The sequence below is a fragment of the Epinephelus fuscoguttatus genome, linkage group LG7, assembly GCF_011397635.1.
Source record: "Epinephelus fuscoguttatus linkage group LG7, E.fuscoguttatus.final_Chr_v1".
In the NCBI taxonomy this organism is placed as follows: domain Eukaryota; kingdom Metazoa; phylum Chordata; class Actinopteri; order Perciformes; family Serranidae; genus Epinephelus; species Epinephelus fuscoguttatus.
Genome location: NC_064758.1, coordinates 40267750 through 40290366, shown reverse-complemented (window position 1 = coordinate 40290366; position 22617 = coordinate 40267750). Strand labels below are relative to the sequence as shown.

The 22617-nt window shown below is 40.4% G+C and overlaps 3 protein-coding genes across 8 annotated transcripts in view; 2 read left to right on the top strand and 1 right to left on the bottom strand.

The window, feature by feature from the left end:
• Positions 1–12963, top strand: part of pkig (protein kinase (cAMP-dependent, catalytic) inhibitor gamma) — a 50416-nt gene extending 37453 nt beyond the window's left edge. For all 5 annotated transcript variants that reach the window (XM_049581456.1, XM_049581460.1, XM_049581458.1 and 2 more), the window contains exons 2-3: positions 5610–5791; positions 12252–12963. In XM_049581456.1, coding sequence (XP_049437413.1) covers positions 5638–5791; positions 12252–12334 — 237 coding nt within the window. In that variant the 5' untranslated portion in view covers positions 5610–5637 and the 3' untranslated portion in view covers positions 12335–12963. The remainder of the gene's footprint in view (positions 1–5609; positions 5792–12251) is intronic.
• gdap1l1 (ganglioside induced differentiation associated protein 1-like 1) overlaps positions 1–22617 on the top strand; it is a 263078-nt gene that overhangs the window by 164639 nt on the left and 75822 nt on the right. The gene's annotated exons all lie outside the window — the stretch shown is intronic.
• ada (adenosine deaminase) overlaps positions 17365–22617 on the bottom strand; it is a 32260-nt gene continuing 27007 nt past the window's right edge. Inside the window, exons 8-11 of the mRNA XM_049581420.1 lie at positions 22071–22172; positions 21706–21773; positions 21467–21596; positions 17365–18342 (exon numbers count right to left, since the gene is read on the bottom strand). Of these exons, the coding sequence (XP_049437377.1) occupies positions 18238–18342; positions 21467–21596; positions 21706–21773; positions 22071–22172 (405 nt within the window). The 3' untranslated portion in view covers positions 17365–18237. The remainder of the gene's footprint in view (positions 18343–21466; positions 21597–21705; positions 21774–22070; positions 22173–22617) is intronic.

The window sequence follows — 22617 nt, the reverse complement described above, 5'->3', positions numbered from 1 at the left end:
AATCATTTGCATCATACAAATCACAGCAGGTGAACAACAACAATCTGCACAGCTTCAGTCAGTCAGCCAGCGCTAAAAACAAAAACAAGTTCATCATCCTGATGTGCTCTGTGGATATCTGAGGGATAAAGTCATTTCAAAGTGCAGCGCCATTAAACAGCTTCTACCACAGCTGAGACCAGACAAAGACAGACAAGAGTGTAAACACGTGCCGGAGAGCAGGAGGCAGAACATCCTCATCACCACCATCATCACCATCATCCCTCCATGGAAACCTGTTAATGATCTCATGGTAGGATCTGATCCACATGCACAGGCAAGCCGACTAATTAAACAAACAAATGGCAATTAGACGGAGGTCCCATAACAACTGGGCCAGTGGAGTAGAAAAAGGCAAACAGGCCATTTCATTGCTGCACTGGATACACAGTCAGAGCTGGCTGTTTGTTTCAAAGATAGATCTAATGAAATATTCAGTCTGTAGAAAATGCATTGATTGTGTATCACAGGAGGTCAACTTAAAGGGATAGGTTGATATTTGGAAAATATGCTGTTTTGCCCAGAGTTAGGCTGCTTTCAGACCTAGAGTCGTCTCCTTTGGTCTGAATCAGGGACTAATTTTATTTAGAAATTTGCATAATTGCCTAGAGTTGGTTCGTGTTCAGCAGCATTTACAAGTGGGACCAGATCAAATGCCTTGTGTGAGAAAGCTGCTCTTGATTGGTCAGAATTTCCATGCAGGAAAAATCCAGGAAGTAAACAAAACGTTGAAGAAGAGTACACTTGCAAGATAAATGTGACACTTTCTAATGTCACAATGGAGGGACAACTACGCAGGTTGATTTTAGCGCTGCTCATCGTGGACTATATTGCTGTCATTGTTCATTTTAGTCAAAGCATACAGTTTGAAAACTAGAAAACAATGTTTTGATACATTGGATGTGCTGAATGTGCATATTAAGGCAGTACAGGAGGAGGTGCACATTAATAATCCTCCAGGACTGTAACATGCTCATGTTTAACCCAAACAATGTGTCATGTGACTGCAGTTGCTTCACATCCAGGTCGGAACACCTTCTCACCACAAACCAACCGCACCAGAGTTCGTTTGGAACCGGACTGAGACCATCTCTTCAAGAAGATCTCGGTCTGGTTGTTCTGGTGCACACCTGAGTGTGATTGCTGTGTTCACACCTGCCCAAACAAACCACACTTAGGGGGCAAACGAACTTGAGTTCAGTAGAATCACAGTAAAGTTTTCACAGGCCTCTGTTTACTGACCTGTTCTCCAGCTGTTTTCCCGTGCTTTAAAAACCTACGTACACATGCTAATTTTAATGGAAAAGGGGTATAATGATTGGTTAGGGGAAATTGAATGCCCCTCCTCCACAGACATAGGTAGGATTGGACACAATGTCGGACTAAAGGTGGAACCAGGAGTGTAACAAGTTAAAAATTCTGTTTGATATCAGGTAAGGCCTGGCTCTGCATCTCCAGATAAACTCACAAAGACACATTACATCATCGCTTCAAGTTTATCACCTTTAAAAGCTCTGAAGAGATTTTTTTCTTTTCCACGATGGATTAATCTTTTGGGCTGTAAAATAGGGAACAGTGTCCCCCATACTTCCCCACACCCTGAGGTGACGTCTACACATATCTTGATATGCCTGACCAACGGTCCCAAACCGAAATATTTTCAGTTTCCAGTGATATAAAACAGAGAAAAACAACTGTGGTTGTTTTTATATAAACTTGATTTGATTTGAAGTTTACCACAAATGTACATGATTCTTTCATAAGTGGTTTTAAAAAGAACAAATAAGATAAACTGTGTGGTTATGAACGTGATTGCCCCATCTTAACACTAATGTTTGAACTAAAGGTGGAGGAAAAGGTAGTAGTGAAGGTGTAATTATGAACCTGTGAGACGCTGGCCTCCCACTGTGATTTGTCTCACTAATGACTGTTCAGCCTGCCTATCTCAATGACAGTCTATCAGAGGATCACACCACCGTCCGTCTGCAGTCGGGAATACAGAGTGGCTCTTGTGTTTAGTAGATGCACTCGGAGAAACGCCAGCAGCCCGGAACTCAATGACATTTCCTGAGGTAGCGCTCTCACCTACAGGGGCTTAAAGTTTGCCCTTCACTGCAATTTTCACATTCCCAAACAGCATTGCCGACGTCTCTGTAGCTCGTGACCTCTCAGGGAATGACCCTGGGTTGCTTCCTGTTTGGCATGGCGCTCACATACTGTACATATAAGAGAAAGAAAACAATTGTGGGACCTTCTTTGAATGATACTAAAAGAATGTGCGTGAAAGGGTTTGGGAACAGACTGGCCCAGGGTCAGCGTGTTGCTGCCGTGTCTGCCAGCTCGTTTTTATTCCTCTCTCATTCTTTCTCTGGGTTCCCTTCGAGACTCCAACCCCCTCATGCTTCTTAAAGATTCACAGCCGCTCAGCTGTTCTGTCGTGTTACATGCTTTATCAGAGGGTGTGTGTGTAGCGGTAATGTAGTCAGTTATGCTGCTCATATACAGCAGTGAGGTCTGATCTGTAGCTGTAGGAGAAGAACAGCTGTGACGACGTTTACTCTCTGATGCAGTGTGTTTGGGTTTCTTTCTCCTTTTCTTTGCATTAGAGGACGACGTCCTACTGCTGCTCCAGTTTCTCTTCATATGAGAGCCCAGTTCTGCCAATTTAGTTAGATTGTATAATAATAATAATTATAATGAGAAACTTAATCAAAATAATGCGTTAGTCTATATTATCTGAGATAATCATGTCACTATTTTGAGATACTAACTCATTGATATACTAATGACATACTTATTTTGAGATAACTATGTCATTATTTTGACAAAAAATCTTGTTCAGAGAAGGTTCTCTTTATTTAAGGATACTAACTCAGTATCTTGAGATAAGTTTGTCACTATTTTAAGATACTAACCCAATCTTTTAAGAAATTTTATGTTGAGACACTGACTCATTTTGAGATACTATGTCATTATTTTGAGATACTAAGTCATTATTTAGAATTGAGTATGTCACAATTTTGAAAAACGAACTCATTTTGAGATACTGTGTCATTATTTTGAGATACTAACTATTTATTTTGAGATACTAACTAATTTTGAGATTAGTCTGTCACTGTTTTGACATACTGACTCATTATTTTAAAAGACTAACACATTATTTTGAAATAAGTATGTCACAATTCTGAGATACTAACTCATTTTGAGATAAATATGTCACTATTGTGAGATACTAACTCATTATCCTGAAATACTAACTCATTATTTTGAAATACAAACTTATTTTTAGATAAGTATGTCACTATTTTTAAAGATACTAACACTGTTTTGAGATACTAACTTATTGTTTCTAGAGACTCTCTCATTAGTTGGGATAAATAAGTCATTATTTTTGGTGAAATTACACATTTTAAGGAATTTCCTCATCTTTGAGGTACTAACACATCATTTTGAGGTAAGTAAATCATTAGTTCGACCAAAAAAGAAACATCTCATTCAGAGAAAGTTACTCATTATTTTGAGATAAGTAAGGTATTATTTTGACAAAAATCTCATTCAGAGAAGGTTGTCTTTACCTAAGGATACTAAATCAATATCTTGGGATAAGTTTGTCACTATTTAAATATGCTAACCCAGTCTTTTGGGAAAATTTCATTATGTTGAGATACTGACTCATTTGGAGATACTAAGTCATTAGTTAGAGTTAAGTATGTCACAATTTTGAAATACTAACTCATTTTGAGATATGTTTGTCACTATTTTGAGATACTAAGTCATTTTAAGATAAGTATGAAACTATTTTTGAGATACTCATGTTAAGTATGTCACTGTTTTGAGATACTAACTTATTATCCTGAAATATTATCTCGTTTTCTTAAAAATACTCATAATATTGACATACTAACTCATTATTTTTGAGATAATAACTTAATATTTTGAGATATGTATGTCACTGTTTTGAGATACTAAGTCATTATTTTGAAATACTCAGTCATTATTCTGAGATTTGTATGTTACAATTTGGAGATACTAACTCATTATGTTGAGATAAGTATGTCACTGTTTTGAGATACTAACTTATTATCCTGAAATATTAATTATTTATCTTGAAATACTCATTATATTGACATACTAACTCATCATTTTTGAGATAATAACTTAATATTTTGAGATATGTATGTCACTGTTTTGAGATACTAACTCATTTTGAGATAAGTATGTCACAATTCTGAGATACTAACTCGTTATTTTGAGATAAATATGTCACAATTATGGGATACTAACTCATTATCTTGAAATACTTATTATTTTGAGATACTAACTCTTTATTTTGAGATAAGTAGCCTATGTCACTGTTTTGAGAGACTTTCTCATTTTTAGGAATAAATATGTTATTATTTTGGGGGAAATCACATATTATAAGGAATTTCCTTACTTTTGAGATACTAATACTGTAACATAATATTTTGAGACAGTAAAACATGATGTTAAGAAATATTCTCATTCAGAGAAAGTTCCTTAGTATTTTGAGAGAGTTTGATATGTTGAGATACTAACTCGTGATTTTGGGGTACTAATTTGTTATTTTGCAAAAGTTCTTGAGAAAGTTCTTCATTTGAGATAAGTTATTTTTACAAAGTTTCTCATTACCCTGAGACACTAACTCGTCATTTTAAATTTAAGATTCTCATTAACATGACTTACAGGATCCCCTTTTTCACCACACTGGCAGAAGTGGGCCTCCATACTACTCTTTCTTTCTGTCTTGTCTTTTCTGGAGCACTCTTCCTTTTTGTCCTGGTCTCTCTGAGGAATCACCAGCTGTATAGTGTTTTAGTGGTTGGCAGGATCCATGACCCAGTTAAATATGGACTGAGAACAGGAAACAGAAGAGGAATGAATGGCTAATGGGACCTCTGCTTACCTTTTTAGCTGGGGCTCTTTGTGGCCATGCCTCTGCTCGACCTCTGATTGTTTTTAAACTCTTTTACTCTCTCCTTATTGATCAGTGCTCTTTCCAGTGCCTCCTCTCCTGTTTTTTCCTATATCTTTGCTGCGTAAGAACCTAAAGGACAAACAAATGGACTCTGTAGAGGGGTGTGACGATGCAAGTGAGAGCTACGAGAGATGTGGTAAAGCTTTTTGTTTTTCCTGATGTAATTAGGACAACCTATTAGCAGAGGTGTCAGGAGTTCATTAATCGTTGTGCAGAAATAGGAATTATTAACGCCATCATTCTTCTTTATATTAATACTCTCCCAGCTGCTGCGGCTGTCGGCCTTTCAGGTGGTGGAAGTGCCTCTGAAGTGCCTCCTCTCTGCCCACTCTCTCACTCTGCATTGGTCATCCTCAGCTGCCTCTTAAATAGCAGTGTGTGATATTTTTTAAAAGTCTGAAGCCAGTATTCCTTCATGTCACGTTGATTCTCCTGAAGTAGAAATTCACAGCACACAGTGATTCGTCCTCCCACGGGTCCTGCAGACCATTGAAGGGAGACAGCAGGGTGATTTATTTGCTTCTAGCAACACCTCCGCAGCCGTCTGACATCCTCCCCTCCTCCCTCTTGGCAGGTGTAATGAGAGCGCTGGTCATGGACAGATGATGGACGTGGAGACGTCGTACTCAGACTTCATCAACTGTGATCGCACAGGCCGCAGGAACGCAGTGCCCGACATCGCAGGCGAGGGAGAAGGAGGGGCCAGCACCAGTGAACTCACCAAAGACCTGGCAGAGATGGACCTGAAGGCTGCAGGTCAGTAAATCCACAGCTGAATACATTAGTTACGCAGCTTGGAAGCAGAAGTAATGTGCATATATTTGTGCATTAAAGACCTGGGGCTTTTTAACGAAGATATTTTAGACTGGTCGGTTGTATAAGGCCAGTTTTAATTTTACTCTTGGGGTGCTTTCACACCTGCAGTTGGGCTCAGTTGGAACAGGCCAAGTTGCCTTTAGCTCTGATCTGATTCCTGTTCACAGTGACTTTATACAAATGCACCAAGAGCAAAAACATGCCAGACTCACAGGTACCTCATTGACTGGACAGGTTTGGCGTTTGTCATCCTGCATCATCAGGACTAGGGCTGCTCCTGACTGAGAATTTTCCAAGTCAGCCAATAGTCGTCATTTAGGGCCATTAGTCGACTAGTCACCCGCATGTTTATGATATTAATGTAATTATTAAATGATGTATATTGGTGGTTTGAGTTGAAGGTGTGAGAAAGAATAGTATCAGTAACATTGTTAACACTGTGCTACATTACAGAGAAATACAAAACCGTACTAATGAACCTTCATTAATATAGGCCTATATTTTATCTACAAGTGCACGTCACACACTGAGCGAGCCGCCTGTTAATGACGCTGTGGGCTAATGGGCATGTAGCTACTTCCATGTTTCAGATGATACGTCATGTTTGTAGTCGACCAATGAAGATGAGTTTACATATCACCTTGGGTTCGTCCTTCACCTTCTCAAAATGATCCCACACTTTGGATTTCCTGCCCGACATGTTATTAACTAGCCTGTGGAATAACCGCAGGTACCAGCCCTGGAAATTAACCTGACTCCTGTCTGACTGCTGAGCGTGGACACTTCCTGTGTCTGTCCTTTCAAAGTAAAATCACACATGGTCCAGTCATATAGGTTTTGATTTATTTTGACAAGGTGCAGCTCCCGATGGAGTTTCAAGTTTGTTTGTTTTTTGTTTTTTTTTTAATTTGCTGCAACCTGCAACCTTACTGTTTAAGCAACCAATGAAATCTTGCCAATTAATGACCTGTCTGGTTGACTAATGTTTGGTCGACGATTGAGGAGCAGCTCTGATCAGGACCCATACACACTTTTTAATGGACCTAATGATCTGACAGAGCACATGAATTCAGATTCAAGGACAGTAGTTTTCACAGCTTTATAGTCCCGAAAAATACCCACGCTGACATCCATACAATGGTTACAAAATTATTGGCATAAATGGGTGAAAAACACAGTCTTTTACAAATCAATTACAGGATTGTGGACAGATTTCACAGTCAGCACATGGATTTATGAGTCGTTTAGCTTTTTAAATCATATCTGCCATCATGAAATCCAGTGGTTGGTTTTTTTTGCTTTCACACCACAAACAAACTGCACCGAAGTCTGCTTGTAAGTAGACCATGACACGCTTTTTCAAGAGTTTGACTGACAGATTTCACACCAGCCCAAATGAACCATACTAACCGGGCAAACAGACCTGAGGTCATTTTAACTGAATCAAACACGTCAGGTGTGAAAAGTCTAATACAAGTTAGAGAGTTTCAAAGTTTATTAACAGTAGTTTAAGACAGAATCAGGGTTTGACAGTGTGGGGGAGAGTGGATTATTCAACTATTGACTATCACCTCTACCCAAAGGCAGATTATGAGACAACAGTCCTCTTGGCACAGACCTGTAAAAGTGAATACTTTCACCTGTATCTCAGCAACACAGGATTTCCAACACAGGTTCACTCAATTAAAGCCAACAGCACATTAACAGAGAGGCCTCTTAGAAGGAACCTCTTTTTTAAATACTGTTTATCAAGTAGTTTTTGAGAAACACAAATATATGTGTCAGTATAAACAGAAATAAATATACAAAAAATATGTTCAACACTTGAGCATAAACTTGTGCATGTAGGTCTGATACTTCGTTGAGAACCAAACTTTTACTGCTACACATTTTGTTGATAAACTATAAATGAAAGATGGACCCCTGTGCATCATGCCATACACGCCACCCACTGGCCAGGTGTTGTCAGTGCAACACAAATCTCTCAAAACCAAGATGGCTGACAGAACGCAAGACATGTTGTGCAGCTCAGGAATATCTTGCCAATCCTTTTATAATAGAAGGCTCTGGCAGGTAGATAAAATCTGGTAACACAAAGTAAAATCTAAGGAGCAATACAGTTGATTATATGTTGGGAGGAAATTGCAATTAATCATCATGGACATCATGCAGTGCTGGGTATATTTCAACTACACTAAATACTATTACTGCATCTTTATTGTTGTTGAAAATACTTCACCTGCAGTGACTTTTTTCAGGGCTGTAAAACAATTGATTCACGCTATTAGAATTTAATGTACAGGTATTGTAACAGAAACTATTTTGACAATATTTTTGCAAAAAAAAAAAATCCTTGGAAAAATGATACAGTTGAACAGGAGGAGGTGGGTGGGGGTTGAGGAGTGAAGAGGAAGGAGTTGAACAGAAGGGAGGAGTAGAAAGAGAGGGGAGAAGCTTTTTTCATGCCTAAAAAGGAATAAAAACACTCAAGAAATCTTGAATGAGGTCGTAATAATTCATGCATGAAAGGGTGAGAGAACCCCCTGATGCACAACATGCACAAACTACAAAAAAAGGGAGAGAAAACAAAAAAATAGTGCTGTTGTTCTGCACTTGCTTTTTGGATTCCCCCCACAGAGTCAAAGGGCCCATGTTGCATTGTCCTAATTTTAAAGTCCTGTAGATAAAGTGAAGGAATTCACCTAAGATGTATCATGATTGTTTCTTTACATGATGTCATCAAAGTTAATGTTCAGGCCATTCCCTCAGTGTTTCAGATTTTGGGGGCTGTGCTGTTGAAATGAATGACTCATCCTTTGACTTTGTGACAAGAAACATAAATAACAGTGACTTCACAAAGATGCTCTGGTTTAGGCCCTCTGAGCTGTTGGGCCTGGTAGGTCTGTTTGGTAATTCACCAATGCCACCATCACACTCGTGGCCAGTGGAGTATTAACACACAGGACAAGAAGAAGAGGAGGAGAAGGTATATCTTATCAGTCGCTCTATCTAGACTGCACAAAAGGTGGAACTGTTCTGTTATATGATGTTACACTGGTTTTGCACTTTACCACACTGCTATTTTTTGCACCCTCATTTAAGCTGTAACCAAAGTTTTCTATTTGCACTGTATGTTACACATACCAACATAATTTGTGTTTGTACATCACTGTGTGTCTTCCTTGTACTTTTCTTTTATTTCTTCCGCAAGTGCTACTTTTTAATGTACTTTGTTGTGTTTCATTTCTTATTTTAGTGTTTATGTTTTATACTAATTTAAATATTGTAATATTTGTTTGTACATTTTCTGTGTGTGAAACATGGAAGGAGCTACAACTACATTTCATTGTGCAGACCTGTATTTTAGACTGACATGACAAAAAAGCTGAATCTTATTCACCCCAAAATATTACAATTAAAACTTATTTTAAAGGAATACTTCACCCACAAAATGACCATTTGTAAATCAAAGGCTAACTCAGAGTTAACACCCATTTCTCCATTGTAACAGTCAGTAGTCGGGTTTCCATCCACCTATTTTTATTCGCATTTTCAACAGTTGCAAAAAAAAACTTGAATGGAAACGCCAGAAATTAGAAAAAAGGCCGAAATATCGCAAAAAAGTTTTTACCCTTGGAGGGGGTGGAAAAGTCAGCGTATCGATATTAGGAAAATGCGACTTTTGGCAATGGAAACAGATTTAGCGAATAAACAATGACGTAGGCTACCGAATCTTACTTCTACTTCACACACACACCTGTGTGAATTTAGAGAGAGGTAATTACTCCAGTGTCAGGTGAGTGTAGGCTATTTCACAGCTTACCTGAATAGACTGGATGCATTGGTGCAGATCCCGGGGGGGACATGTCCCCCCCAAATTCTGAAAAACACAAATTGTCCCCCCCCCCCCCAATTCTAAATAGCTTAAAAGATTGAAATTGAACAAATGTATACAGTAGTCCTGTATACTGGGAGAAAGGGAAGATGATGAGGAGAAATGGGAATCCGTGAGAGGCGAGAGATGAGAACATGAGTGGACATAACATGCCTGAGACCCTGAAACTAGAAGTAGCATTAACTAACAGCGAAGCAGTGAAAAGGAGGGTGATGGCTGGTTCCATGTACTACTGGCTGTTTAAGAGAAATAAACAGTAAAGGTAAGCATATGATTCTCTTTTGTCTCTTTAGTGCTTTTTGAATGACTTGGTGATGGTGATGAGCCTCTATGAAATCGTGAAATATGCTGGCAATCTCAAGCACTCTGTGGGCATGATTTGCACGCGTGCAATTAAAAAAAAAATCACAACTGATTGTGTCCCCCCCAAACTTGTCATCAGATCTGCACCCATGACTGGATGTGTTGAATACGGCTGCATCATGTGCGCTGCCTGGTGTACCAACACAGACATCACAGCATTATGTAGGCTACGCTGACAACGCTGATATGAGTGTGGTGAGAGCTCTCGCAATAGCCAAGAAGTTCCCAAGGAATCTCTCCATCTCGTCATAGTCATGGATGTGCCGGTAATTGTTTACATCAGTTGTGGGCATGAGACGCTCTCAATGACGTCATCTCACGGCGCCCTCTTCTTCTACGGGTGTTCTTTTGCATTTTTATTTTTTATGAGAAGCGCCACCTTCTGCTCGACCTGTTGACTCCCAATACTCGCAAAACATTAATGAATGGAAACGTGCATAAATTCGCATTTTCTTTTGCGCATTTTCACAAAATTTGCTTAAAATTTGCGATACATTTGGATGGAAACCCAGTTAGTGACATGTGCCAAATGGTGGTGCCAAATGCTAATTATCATCAGTTATTTACTGAAAAAAATTAAAGGTCTAGTGTGTAAGATTTTGGGGGATTTAGTGGCATCTAGTGGTGAGGACTGCAGATCGAAACCAGGTGAAACTTCTCCAAGTCAAATTTAACCAGTTAAAAAAACAAACAAACAAACAAAAAAAAACTAGACTGATTAAACTAATTTCATGTTTCATGTTTTCCGATGAGGTGGGGCTTTTAACTACAGTGGCCAGCAGGGGTATGCCATATCATCTTGTTCACGATAATACCAGTATAATTTTAATATCATGTGAAAAATTCATATCGTGATACTGGCAATATTTCCACTTGTTAACATACACCAACCAGCCAAAATATTAAAACCACTGACAGGTGAAATGAATAACATCCATCATTTCATTACAATTCAATGTTCTGCTGGGAAACCTTTGGTCCTGGCATTAACGTGGTGGCCCCTTTACACACACCACCCACCGAAACATTGTTATAGACCAAGTACCCCCACTGATTGCAACAGTATCCCCAATGGCAACAAGTGCAAGACAGTGCACCATGCCACACCACAAAAACTGCTCGGGAATTATCCAAGGAACGTGACAAAGAGCTCAAGACATCAACCTAGCTTTCAACTTTCAATCTGGTCGAGCATTTGTGATAAACCAGTACCCCCCAGAGGTCCTTTGTCTGGGCCTCGACAGGCCAGAGCAAAGTCCAATCTATGGTGGGGCATCTGCCCTGTGGAGGCATGGAGACAGAACCTCTAGGGGTGTCCTGTGTTATGTGGAACCAGGGCGTTGTCAACGGATCCTTTGAGTCCTTTGAATCATTTAGGTATTCGTATACATTCAGATACATATTCTTTTACCCAAAGTCTGCACTGTTACTGAGTTTCTGTATTGTTACACTCTTTCTCATAACTGTTCCCAGAAGTTTTCTGATGGAGTTAACAAGCCTGTGTGGTTTGACACAGTTGTCATGTTTTTCAGTTTAAAAAAAGTTTACCAGAATGTATGGCAGATGCATCCACCTGAAGATAGTCAAGAACTGGACGGCTCTGCGTCTCAATGCGCCAAAATATCAAACTCCGAACAGGTGGTGCCGCTCAGCTTTTGGTCTCTGTGAGATTTGATTGTTGTGCTTTGTTGCCTCAGAGTTAAATGAGTCGTAACAGCGGCATGATGACAGATAGTCCTTCACTTCCTCTCCTCTCAGCACACAGTGTCAAGTTGTTAGGAGGAACATGTCTGAATGTGACGCAGATGTCCCCAGCCCTGATCGTTGTGTGTGTTACATCGACTTCCTTTTCAGTCAAAGACAAGTTTCCCATGACATGATATCAAATCTGACGGCTATAAATCAGAGTTCTGTAGCGCTGGTCTGGTGGGAAACCTCACAAATTGGAAATAATCTCATATCAGGCTTGACACTGTTACTACAGGAAGTTGTAGTTCCTTCCACAGGATTCTCATTATTTTTCTCTGTCTGAAGCCTGAGAGCAGATTTATCAGTTGCTGTCAGGAATGCCAACTCAATTTTGAGCTCGATTATGTTCACAGATCTTTGACTGTTTGTTGTTTTGCCTGTTGTTTTCTCCAGAAGGAGACCCAGGGGCCTCCCCAGCCCCTGAGGCAGAGGGCTCCACCAGCCAAGACGCCCAGGGAGGTGGAGGCCCGTCCTAAACGCAGCCAGAGACCGAAGGAGGGGGCAGAGCCAAGGAGTGAAAAGTAGAGGAAGAGGAAGCAAGTGAAAGTGGAGAGACATGCAGAAAGGAGAGAGTGTATATTGGTTTGTCCTAAGTGGACACAAGGACACCTTCGCTCACTGCCAGCCTGTTTGGAGCTTCAGGGGCCCAAATGTTCGCCTTTTCATTGGATCAGATTGTAACAAGCGGAGCAGAACAGAGTAGAACTGACAATTGAGATGCTGCTTCATTCTCTGTTAGTCGTTCATATTCCCGACGAGACAAGAAAGCACAGAAACTTTGGATTCATGCCTGCAGAGATGGACAGAGAGCTGAACAGAATTCATTTATAACACTCGAAACATTGTTCCAGCCTAATATGGAACTGTGTCACGGAGGGCGTATTCATAATCATCTGTTTGTCATTTTCTTTCAATGTGTGCGTGTGTGTTTGTGACCCTCTTGTTCAGTTTCATCGTCGAGTCCTTTTCCTTTACTTTCCAGTAACAAAACATAGTCGCCATTATACTGTCGTGTACGGACTTCATATTTATTGCTTAAATGTTCAGTGATAACTTTGTGATAGCAATTTTCTTTGTGTAATAAAATACTTATGAATTACTGTAACATTTGTGTTTAATGTTTTCAAGCCTAATTAGCCTTACACATGAGGCGGTGTGCACGTTTCTGTCGGACACAGCAGGCACAGGAGTTGCACAGGATTAATGAGTTCAGTTTGCTGAGTTGTTCCAGAGCCATAAATATTATTGAACGCAGCTTTTGTGTACATAAGCGTCACCACAGGAAGCCAGTGTTTATATTTCCACCTAGCCTGATCCCAGTGTTCCCATTTATCTCTTTATATATAAAGAAGCAATGGGTGACAGAGCAGTTTATCTGCAAAGCTGGGATTAGTCTTCGTGTCAGGCTTTAGCTAATTCCCTCTTAAAGAGTAATTACTTGAAAAGCTCAGTGTTAAAGTAGCTTTATATTATAGTGAAGATACATATATGGACTCGCTTAAGGAATACTTCACCCACAAAAAGACCATAAATATATCGATAACTCACCACATGTTACCTTGAAATTATGACGAAGACGATTTTTCTCGCATGCCTCCACAGTGAATGGAGAATCCAAAAACAGAACATTCATCATGAATTGAAGTAAACAGTAACTACAGCTGGGCAATATGGACCAAAATCCATATCTTAGTATTCACAGGCTGACTGGCGATACAAGATATATTTCTCGGTATTTTGTACGAAATGGGCTACATGGTTTCAGTTGAAAGTCAAAGCCACATTTGAGATGTCACAAGCAGTTTTATAAAAACAGACTTTGATCAAAATAAAATGCAAAGACAGGGATTGTATTCCCGTTTGAAAATATGCAGCTGCACAACAGTTACACCTCCAAAACACTAGTCGGTGGCAGAAGTGTTGTAAAGTTTAGTTGATTCAAAACACACATTAAACATGGCTTAATAGCAACAATTTCAAATACAAGTACACAGCAGCATTCACAGACAAAGCACTTGTCTTTATCTGGACACATTTTCCCCGGGTCCATGTCATTGGTTCGACAGCCCATTGGTTCGACATCCCATTAGTCCGACTGTCCGCGGTGCTGAATGGCTCGCGGTGGGCGTATAGTGTGCCGCGACCGGCTTGAGGCGGAGCAGGCTCACAGCTTATGTGTTTGTCACTTTCTTTTTCATTTTAACCCACACCATGATCTTTTCCTGACCCTAACCAAGTGGTTTTTGTGCCTAAACCTAACCAGACCTTAGCCACAGGGCATCATGATGATTTCAGAACGGACTTCGGAACAATGAGTTTAATACGGTCGGAACAATGGGATGTCGAACCAATGGGCTGTCGAACCAATGGGCTGTCGAACCAATGGGCTGTCGAACCAATGGGCAGTTCTTTTTTCCCCACAAATACAACATGCTAACATTATTAGCACAAGCCTATGGCAATTTACATTGTATAAATTAGCCTAGCAGCTAGCAAACTTTTCCTCTACTCATATGACGCCAGGGACAACAGCAACATTTAACAAAGGCAATGTTACAAAATCCGGCTCCATTACAATTCACAAGGTTCACTGACAAAACAACTGTCTTATACGAAACACGTTTACCACTAGCACAAGTGTCCACAAACGGGGACAACAGATTGGAGTCAAGTAGAATAAAGTTTAAGGTCAAGTAAAACCAAAATGTGATGTCCTCATATGAGGACACAGGATCTCAGGAGAATATCACAGCATCAGTTTACAAACTCTCAGAATAATCCAAGTCTCATTTATCCAGTGGTGTCAGAGATTCAAATCAGATCACCCCATCAACCACAAACTGTTCTGCCTGCTGCCGTCTGACAGACGGTACCACAGCATCTGGTCCTTCACCACCAGGCTCAGGGATGGCTTCATCACTCAGACCATAAGACTGTTAAACCGCTGAGCCCATCACTCTGGTCACTTTCACTTTACGTGTCACTTTACTTTTTTAATGCCTCTGCACTGGCGATAGCTGCGGTCGGAGGCATTATGTTTTCTGGTCGTCCGTCTGCATGTACATAACATACGTCTGTCCTTTCCATTCTCGTAAACAGATATCTATAGAATTTCTTGAGGGAATTTCTTTAAATCTGGCACAAACGTCCAGGGGGAATTAGTTTGAGTGGGTGGAAGTTCGCTGCATAGATCAGCCTCTCATTGGGCTGAACGAGCCATCCGCTGAAGTCCCGCCCTACCACCACCGGTTGTGTAGCAGTTTTCAACACGTCCTTTACTAACTTTTGCTGTGTTTGATCTTGCGGGGATGTAGCCATTTTTCTGTCATGGTTCGCGTCCTGTAGGCGATATTTTTGTGGGCGTGTTACACCAAAACCTGTTTCCCCCTGGCAATATTTTTGCAAGCGCACCGTTGCTGTGGCACCGCCCAGAACGATTGTGATTGGTTGACAGAAATAAAAAAAAGCCGGGGCATTTTTTCCTCCAATCTTAAAGTGAGAGTCGACCCAGCCAGACCTGGTGAGCGAAACTAATGGGGAATCAGTGATTAACTGATTAGATTTTGGTGGTCATAGGTCAAGGTCACTTTGACCTTGCATCCATCTCATTCTTGGGAACACAAGAAGACCTTGGGGAAATTTCTTCAATTTGGCACAAACATTCACTTGGACTCATGAATAAACTAATTCGATTTTGGTGGTCAAAGGTCACTGTGACCTCACAAAACATGTTTTTGGCCATAATTCAAGAAGTATTTTTCTAATTATGACAAAATTTCACATAAATGTCTAATAGAATAAAATTATGAGGTCAGGACATTTTAAATCCAAAAGGTCAAAGGCAGACATCATGGTGACATCAGAATGTCTGCATAAACACTTTTCTGGCCATTGTAAAACATAATATCTCAGGAACTGAAGGGGAGACATTTGGTCAGACACTGAATTGGTGACTCTAATCTTGGGTGCTCATCTGGATTGTTTAGATCTTTGAGTTGTGTGTAAAGCATTCATGTTTTCACAGACATAGACGGATACAAACTGTAACTGCAACTTGGTTTGCGAAGGTGTGCACCATCAGGGCAACAATTCTAGTTTAAACAGTTTGCACTTCTATATAAACATGTATTTACACTGTTGTCATGCATAAACATTTTACTACAGCACATTCCTGTTACATTTTGTCTATTCATGCTATGACTGATTTATATCACTTACCCCATATTTTATTTGTTATATTTTATCCTTCATTTTAACTTGCACTACTTTATATAATAATAATAATCTTTATTTATGAAACGTTTCTCAAAACAGTTACAAATCGCTTTACATGTCGATAATTAAAACAGACAAGACATGAAAACAACATTTATAAGAACTGATAAAAACACTTTAATTTATAAAAACTGAGGAAATAAAAGACAGTTTAAATGAACTTTAAACTTAAGTAAAATCAGGAAAGGCTCTCCAATAAAAGTTTGTTTTAAGAAGGGACTTAAAAGAGATCGCTGACTTGGCTGGCCTAATTTCCTCGGGCAGATTGTTCCAGAGCCTCGAGGCCCTGACAGCAAACACTCTGCCCCCCTTTAGTTTTCAGTCAAGCCTCTGGAGCAGACAAAAGACCTCTGCTGCCCGAGGACCTCAAAGTACATCCTGACATGTACGATACTAAGAGAATCTGTGTCCTTACAGATCCTCTTTTTGTTTCTACTTGTGTGATTCTAATATTATTTATACATATTTAAACTCCATCGCTGGGGGGAATCTGGGACCCAAAATTTTCAACAGAAATGGATGCTCTTGCAATTTTTGTTCATTCCACTTTGTGTGCTCAGTGCTTCCCAACACATGCATTTTCACTCAAACATTATGATGTAAAACACGTCAGTAAACAGTCTCATGCACAGCAGGGTGCAGGCACACTCAGTGCTCACTACTCGTGGGCCGAAGTGTTTTGAAAGAGTAGGTTTGGTTAAAAATATATATTTTTTGGAAGTGCTGAGCGTGACTGGGATTACACTGCACGAGTGGTGTGAGAGTTTGTCAACTGATGTTCGATTTAGTTTTGCTGTTGGTGAAGGTGGTCCCCCTATGACGTCAGTTTATGTTCATCTTTTTTGGATTCTGCACTCATGGAGGCATGCAAGAGAAGCAGAGTTTTCTTCATCAGTTCAAGGTAACACAAGGTGAGTAATAGACCTTTTTCACAGCAGACATCCTGAGTTGTCATCATGGGAAACAACAGATGAACGAACGATGGCTCTGTTCCATTAACCGTCCCAGTAGATATCCCAGTGAGCCAGCAATGTGACTCTGTAGAAGCAATCATTAATGTTATTAGATCCTCTTGTGCTTTTCCAAATATGACATGTTAAAAAATTACTGCTGTGAAAAAGGCCCACTGATATGCAAGCGATCATTTGTAGGCGATTTTCTGAAAGCAAAATAAAGTAACTGCAGATAATCAGGATAAAGACACAAGCTGACACACAGGAACGTTTTATAATAGATTTTATTATGCTCAAAGATGCTTTTCATAAGTGTCATAAATGTGTCTGTTACACATGGAAGTGTTTTTTTTTATTAAGTGAAGTGAAAAAATATTTTAAATAAATACATACATCAAAAGAATTGAGTAATTAGGATATGCAAAGCCACCAAGTGTGGTTTGTCCATCTAGGTGACTGTATTGCGCCCCCTAGTGTTCAAATATAAGACTCTACTTTTGGTATTGAGCTGTTTTACCTGTTTTAAGAATGGAGGGCGAAAAGCACATGTCCGACACTGGATTCCCTTATTTCTCCCTTAAACCAAACACTGGATATTCACTGTAAACCATATTCTCCCTGTAGGTAGTAAATAGAGTTATCCTTCACCACATGCTCTCACACCAAAGATGAACGACATATTCCTCCCCCATCCTTCCCTTTAACATGCTGACAAAGTATTAAAACTGCTGAGTAATTGTGCGTCAAAAGCTTCCCTGATTTTCTCCATGACAACAGGATGTAAACACAAGATGAAGAACGTATCCATAGTTTTCATAAAAACAAAATCTGCTTCATAAACATGAAACACTTGCATGCCCGTGTTTTTAGCACCGTGCAGAGCGCCACGCCACCCTCTGTAAACTGTATTAAAACGTATCTTGGTGATGGAGCACTGACAGAACACAAGATTGGGATGTGTAGATATGTGAGATGAAGGCAGCAGCCATATGATAAACAGCATACGTGATATATAATTCTGTCAGTTAAATGTCTGGTTACAAATGAGGAGAAAGACATTGCACTGCGTCAGGTGAGGAGATTAAGGGTTCAGAGTGATTCGTCCCTGGGTTAGGTCTCATTTCCTCCTCAGACTTCCTCCTCCGTCGGGTTTAAAAGGCAGTCGTCTGTAGCATCCCGTAGGCCTCATACAGCTTGTGGAGGAGCTCATTCTTCTCGTCCTCCGGCAGGAAGCACGACTCGGCAGATTTTAAGTTCTACAGGACACAAGAAGTCAGGAAAGTGCACGTTAAATAGTGTGTTTGAGTTCACTTCTAAGGAATAGTCCAGCAGCAATGATATATTACAGGGGACACATCCACATCAATAATCATCCAATATATTGGTAAAAGGAGATTCCCAGTATTGTTATTTTTTCCTCCAAATATTGAGCAAAATATGTCACAATACATAATGACTGTCACTGAGCTGTGGGTTTGAGAAAAAGGCCTTTAAACCTTTGAACCCTGAGCAAATTGGTGCAATTTCTTTCAAAAACATGAGGGGGAAAGGCAATGAGCAACCTGATAAGAAATGTTCCTAAAACTGAAAAAAAAAGAAAAAAAAAAGATTTGGAAAAATATTTTTAAAAAGCTTGGGAAAACATATATTTATAATCATCATTATTATATATTTTACCATAATGTTAAAGAATTATTCAAATTTTCAAAGCTCTTTTTCAAAGTCATTTCCTTTTCCTTTTTCTTTTTTCTTATTTTATTTTTTGTTATTTCTTACTAGTTTTCTTGTTTTTAATTTTCTATTTTTTTTTTTTTTTTTACTAATTTCTTGCTGTTTTTTAAGGTAATTTCTTCTTTCACTGCTCATTGCCTTCTTCCTATGTTTTTGAAATAAACTAAATCACGTAGGAAAGAAGCAAGCACTCTCAAAATAAATCCACTCAACAGGTGCATGGCCAAAAGCAGCAGAAAAAAGAAAAGAAGCCAGCACTCACAAATGTCCTTTTGGTAAATTTAATAAACCAACTTGGGTGGCGTTACCAGAAACACGGTCTGTGTTTCTGGTAACGCCACACAAGTTGGTGGGTCTGTGTTTCTGGTAACACAGACTGTGTTACCAGAAACACAGACTGTTTTTTTTTTTTTTTGAAAGAAACTAAGCCAACTTCTTCAGGTTTGTAGTGATGTTGCTGCAAAGATACATGAAAGACCCCATTCACTTTCTTAAAGGGATAGTGCACCCAAAAATGAAAATTCAGCCATTATCTCTCTATCTCTACTGTCGAGGGAGGCTCAGGTGAAGTTTTAGAGTCCTCACATCACTTGCAGAGATCCAAGGGGAGAGGAAGTAGCAGCACAACTCCACCTAATGGAGGCTGACGGAGCCCCAGATTCAAACGTCCAAAAACACATAATTGAAAGCACAAAATATCTCCATACTGCTCGTCTGTAGTGATCCAAGTGTCCTGACATAAAAAGTTGTTTGGAAAAACGTCATTTGAACTGTTTTTAGCCTCATTGTAGCCTGTAGCTCTGACTGCCTCTCTGTGGACCGTGCTCACGTGTGCAGCTAAAAACAGAGTTCAAATTACGTTTTTATGTCAGGACACTTGGATCACCACAGACGAGCAGTGCGGAGATATTTTGTGCTTTTAGTTATGTGTTTTTGGACGTTTGAATCTGCTGTCAGCCTCCATTAGGTGGAGTTGTGTTGCTACCCACTCTTCACTTGGATCTCCGCAAATGATGTGAGGACTCTAAAACTTCACCTGAGCCTCCCTCGACATATGGGTGAGTAAATAATGGCTGAATTTTCATTTTTGGGTGCACTATCCCTTTAACTGTGAGCGTATGCTGTACTGTTGGGGCTGTCCCGGGGTAAAAGCCACACAGAAAAGCTCCAGGGCTCAAAAAACTTAATCATATCACCACATGTTATGTTTCGGACACCATCCCTTCGTCTGACATGAACAAGATAAGGAGACACACCTCTGGATATACCAACAATGGTGGTCGCCCAACAGATCATGTGAACATCTATAGATAAACAGAAACTGAGTACAACACACTGCGAAACCAGAACAAAATTACACCACAGGAATACATTACATTCACAAAAGATGCAGATGTATGTTGTTAATGCATTTATAATTTCACCCTGAATTTGCATGTCATTATGACTTATTTTATCTGATGTTTAAGTCATGTGATATTCCAGACTACAGAATATTGACTCAAGAAATTGTGGAACGGAGACATATTCGGACTCTAGTTCTGCTTCAGAGGGAGGGAGTCACCAATTTTTCTTGGTCTCTCTTGTTTAGTTGGACATCTGAACTTTCAGAACCCCTGATCTAAGATGTTTGTTTCAGAAGCCCTGACCCCTGGAGGGTTGAGTCACAGAATGTGTTGATGCACCAAACCCTGAATCCTGACCCTGCAGATGGTGGGCCCACAGGACGGGTGGTGGGCCCACAGGGTAGGAGGCCCCGGGGCAGACCCAGAACATGCTGAAGGGATTACATATGTCATCTGATCTGGGAACGCCTTGGAGTCCCCCAGGAGGAGCTGGAAAGCATTGCTGTCATTTTAATGCCAGGACTCGCCTTCCTATGAGCAAATGTTCCACCAAAACAAATTGTCTTCAGATGCTATTTTGCAAGAGCGCTGTCGCTGCAACATGGCCTCAGCGCCACCTTTGACCTATGATTTTCCCCTTAACCGGACCCTTCTCCAGCACTGGCACAGTGTGAGAAAGGTCTGGCAATGCAAGAGTAGTGACAACGAATCACTGAACTCAGCTTATCTAAATGATTCAAATCAATCAGTGATGCCCAAACAGCTAGCCACAGCTGAACACATGGCAACCTCACAGTGATGACGAGACTCCAGAAAGTCACAGCTCCCAGACAGTACCCAGTCCGACACTGTAAATCCATCTGTTGTTTTTACACTTACAAACAAGATGAAATGTGGTAATTAGTGAGCTTTAAAGGTGAAAAAAGATGCAGATTTTGTCATATTTGGACAGGCCAGCTGTTTCACCTTGTTTCGCTGTACAACAGATATGAAAGTGTGTCTATCTTCTCATCAAACTCTGGGCAAGAAAGCAAAGTGTTTTTTCCAAAATGTTGAACTGTTCCTTTAAGCTCCAAATTCAGTCCACCTGCAAACCTGATGGAGCCTGGATGTGAAGCACAACTCTTCACACGCAGTTTAAAACACAGAAAGAACTTTATTAAAAGGATCTGAGGCTTTTGTTCCTGCTTTAATTAGAAACTGAGGATTGGCATTACCACACACACACCAGGCTATTCAAACCATATTCACATGCCTTCATCCTGTGAACCGCTGCTGTAATCATTCATGCATTTGATCTCACCAGGCGTTTGAATTCCTCCTCGGTGAATCCCATGTATTTGTACGCAGTGCTGTAGTCAAGGTGCAGGCTGGAGTTGAAGATCAGGGGATCATCTGTGTTCAGGGAGTAGTTTGCCTTGTCCTTTCTGAACCTGCACAAGTGAAACAATGAAATCCACCAGGATGAAATGAATTAAGCCTTCAGTTGTGGTTTAATGTGGGTTAATTATAAGTCTGTCATGTAAAATAAACCCAGCTCACGTGATGACAGGATGCTTAGTGAAGTCTGGGTCGCAGGCGCCAGTCAGCTTACTGGAAATAGGACACACCTGCAATCAGGGCAGCACAGGCAGCACTGAGAAACCTCATTACTGCAGCGTCTCTTCTCTTAGTTGTGACACTTAAGGCCCCACTAGAGGGCAGCGTTTAACTGTGTCACTACTGGTAGGGACTGTAATAACACAGTCAACTGAGTCACTTTAATTACCTGATTAAATGATCTCACACCTGATAACGATGCACAGGTACAGTATGTTTAATTGATAACACATTTTTGCAGACAGTAATAATCTTGTCCGTGACGCAGCATTTTGATTAAGATGCCGATGTCTCTGCTAGTTCCTCACCTCAAAGTGCATGTTCTTAGCCAGCAGTTCTCTGTACAGATCCTGGTCCTCCAGGGTTCTGTAACCGTGTCCAACTCGTTCAGCTTTCAGAACTTCTACAGCCTAAAATATCAGACAGGGGTCACGAGGCAAAAGGTCATAAACTACAAGAAGAAGAAAAAAAACTGAGTCTTGTACATGTCAGCAGAGTCTGCGGGCTATTTCTAGAGGCACACTTGAAACAGTTGTGACATAGCTGAGCTGTCACTTTGAGGGATGACTCCCTCAGAGAATGGCCACTTACTGTGGCAGTGAGACATACTGTAGTTCTGCGCTAAAGCAGCTGTGACGGCAGCTGAGATAGACACAAATATGGAAGCAAAACAGTGACATAACTGTTTGAGTTTTAACGGCAGCTGAATATTTTTACTGAAATGTAAACACCACTACATTTATAGCATTGAGGGCGGGACAGTGGAGCAGTGGTTAGCGTTGTCGCCTCACAGCAAGAGGGTTCCTGTATTGAACCTGGGGTTGGGGATCGAATCCCAGGGTGGGGGAGCCCTTA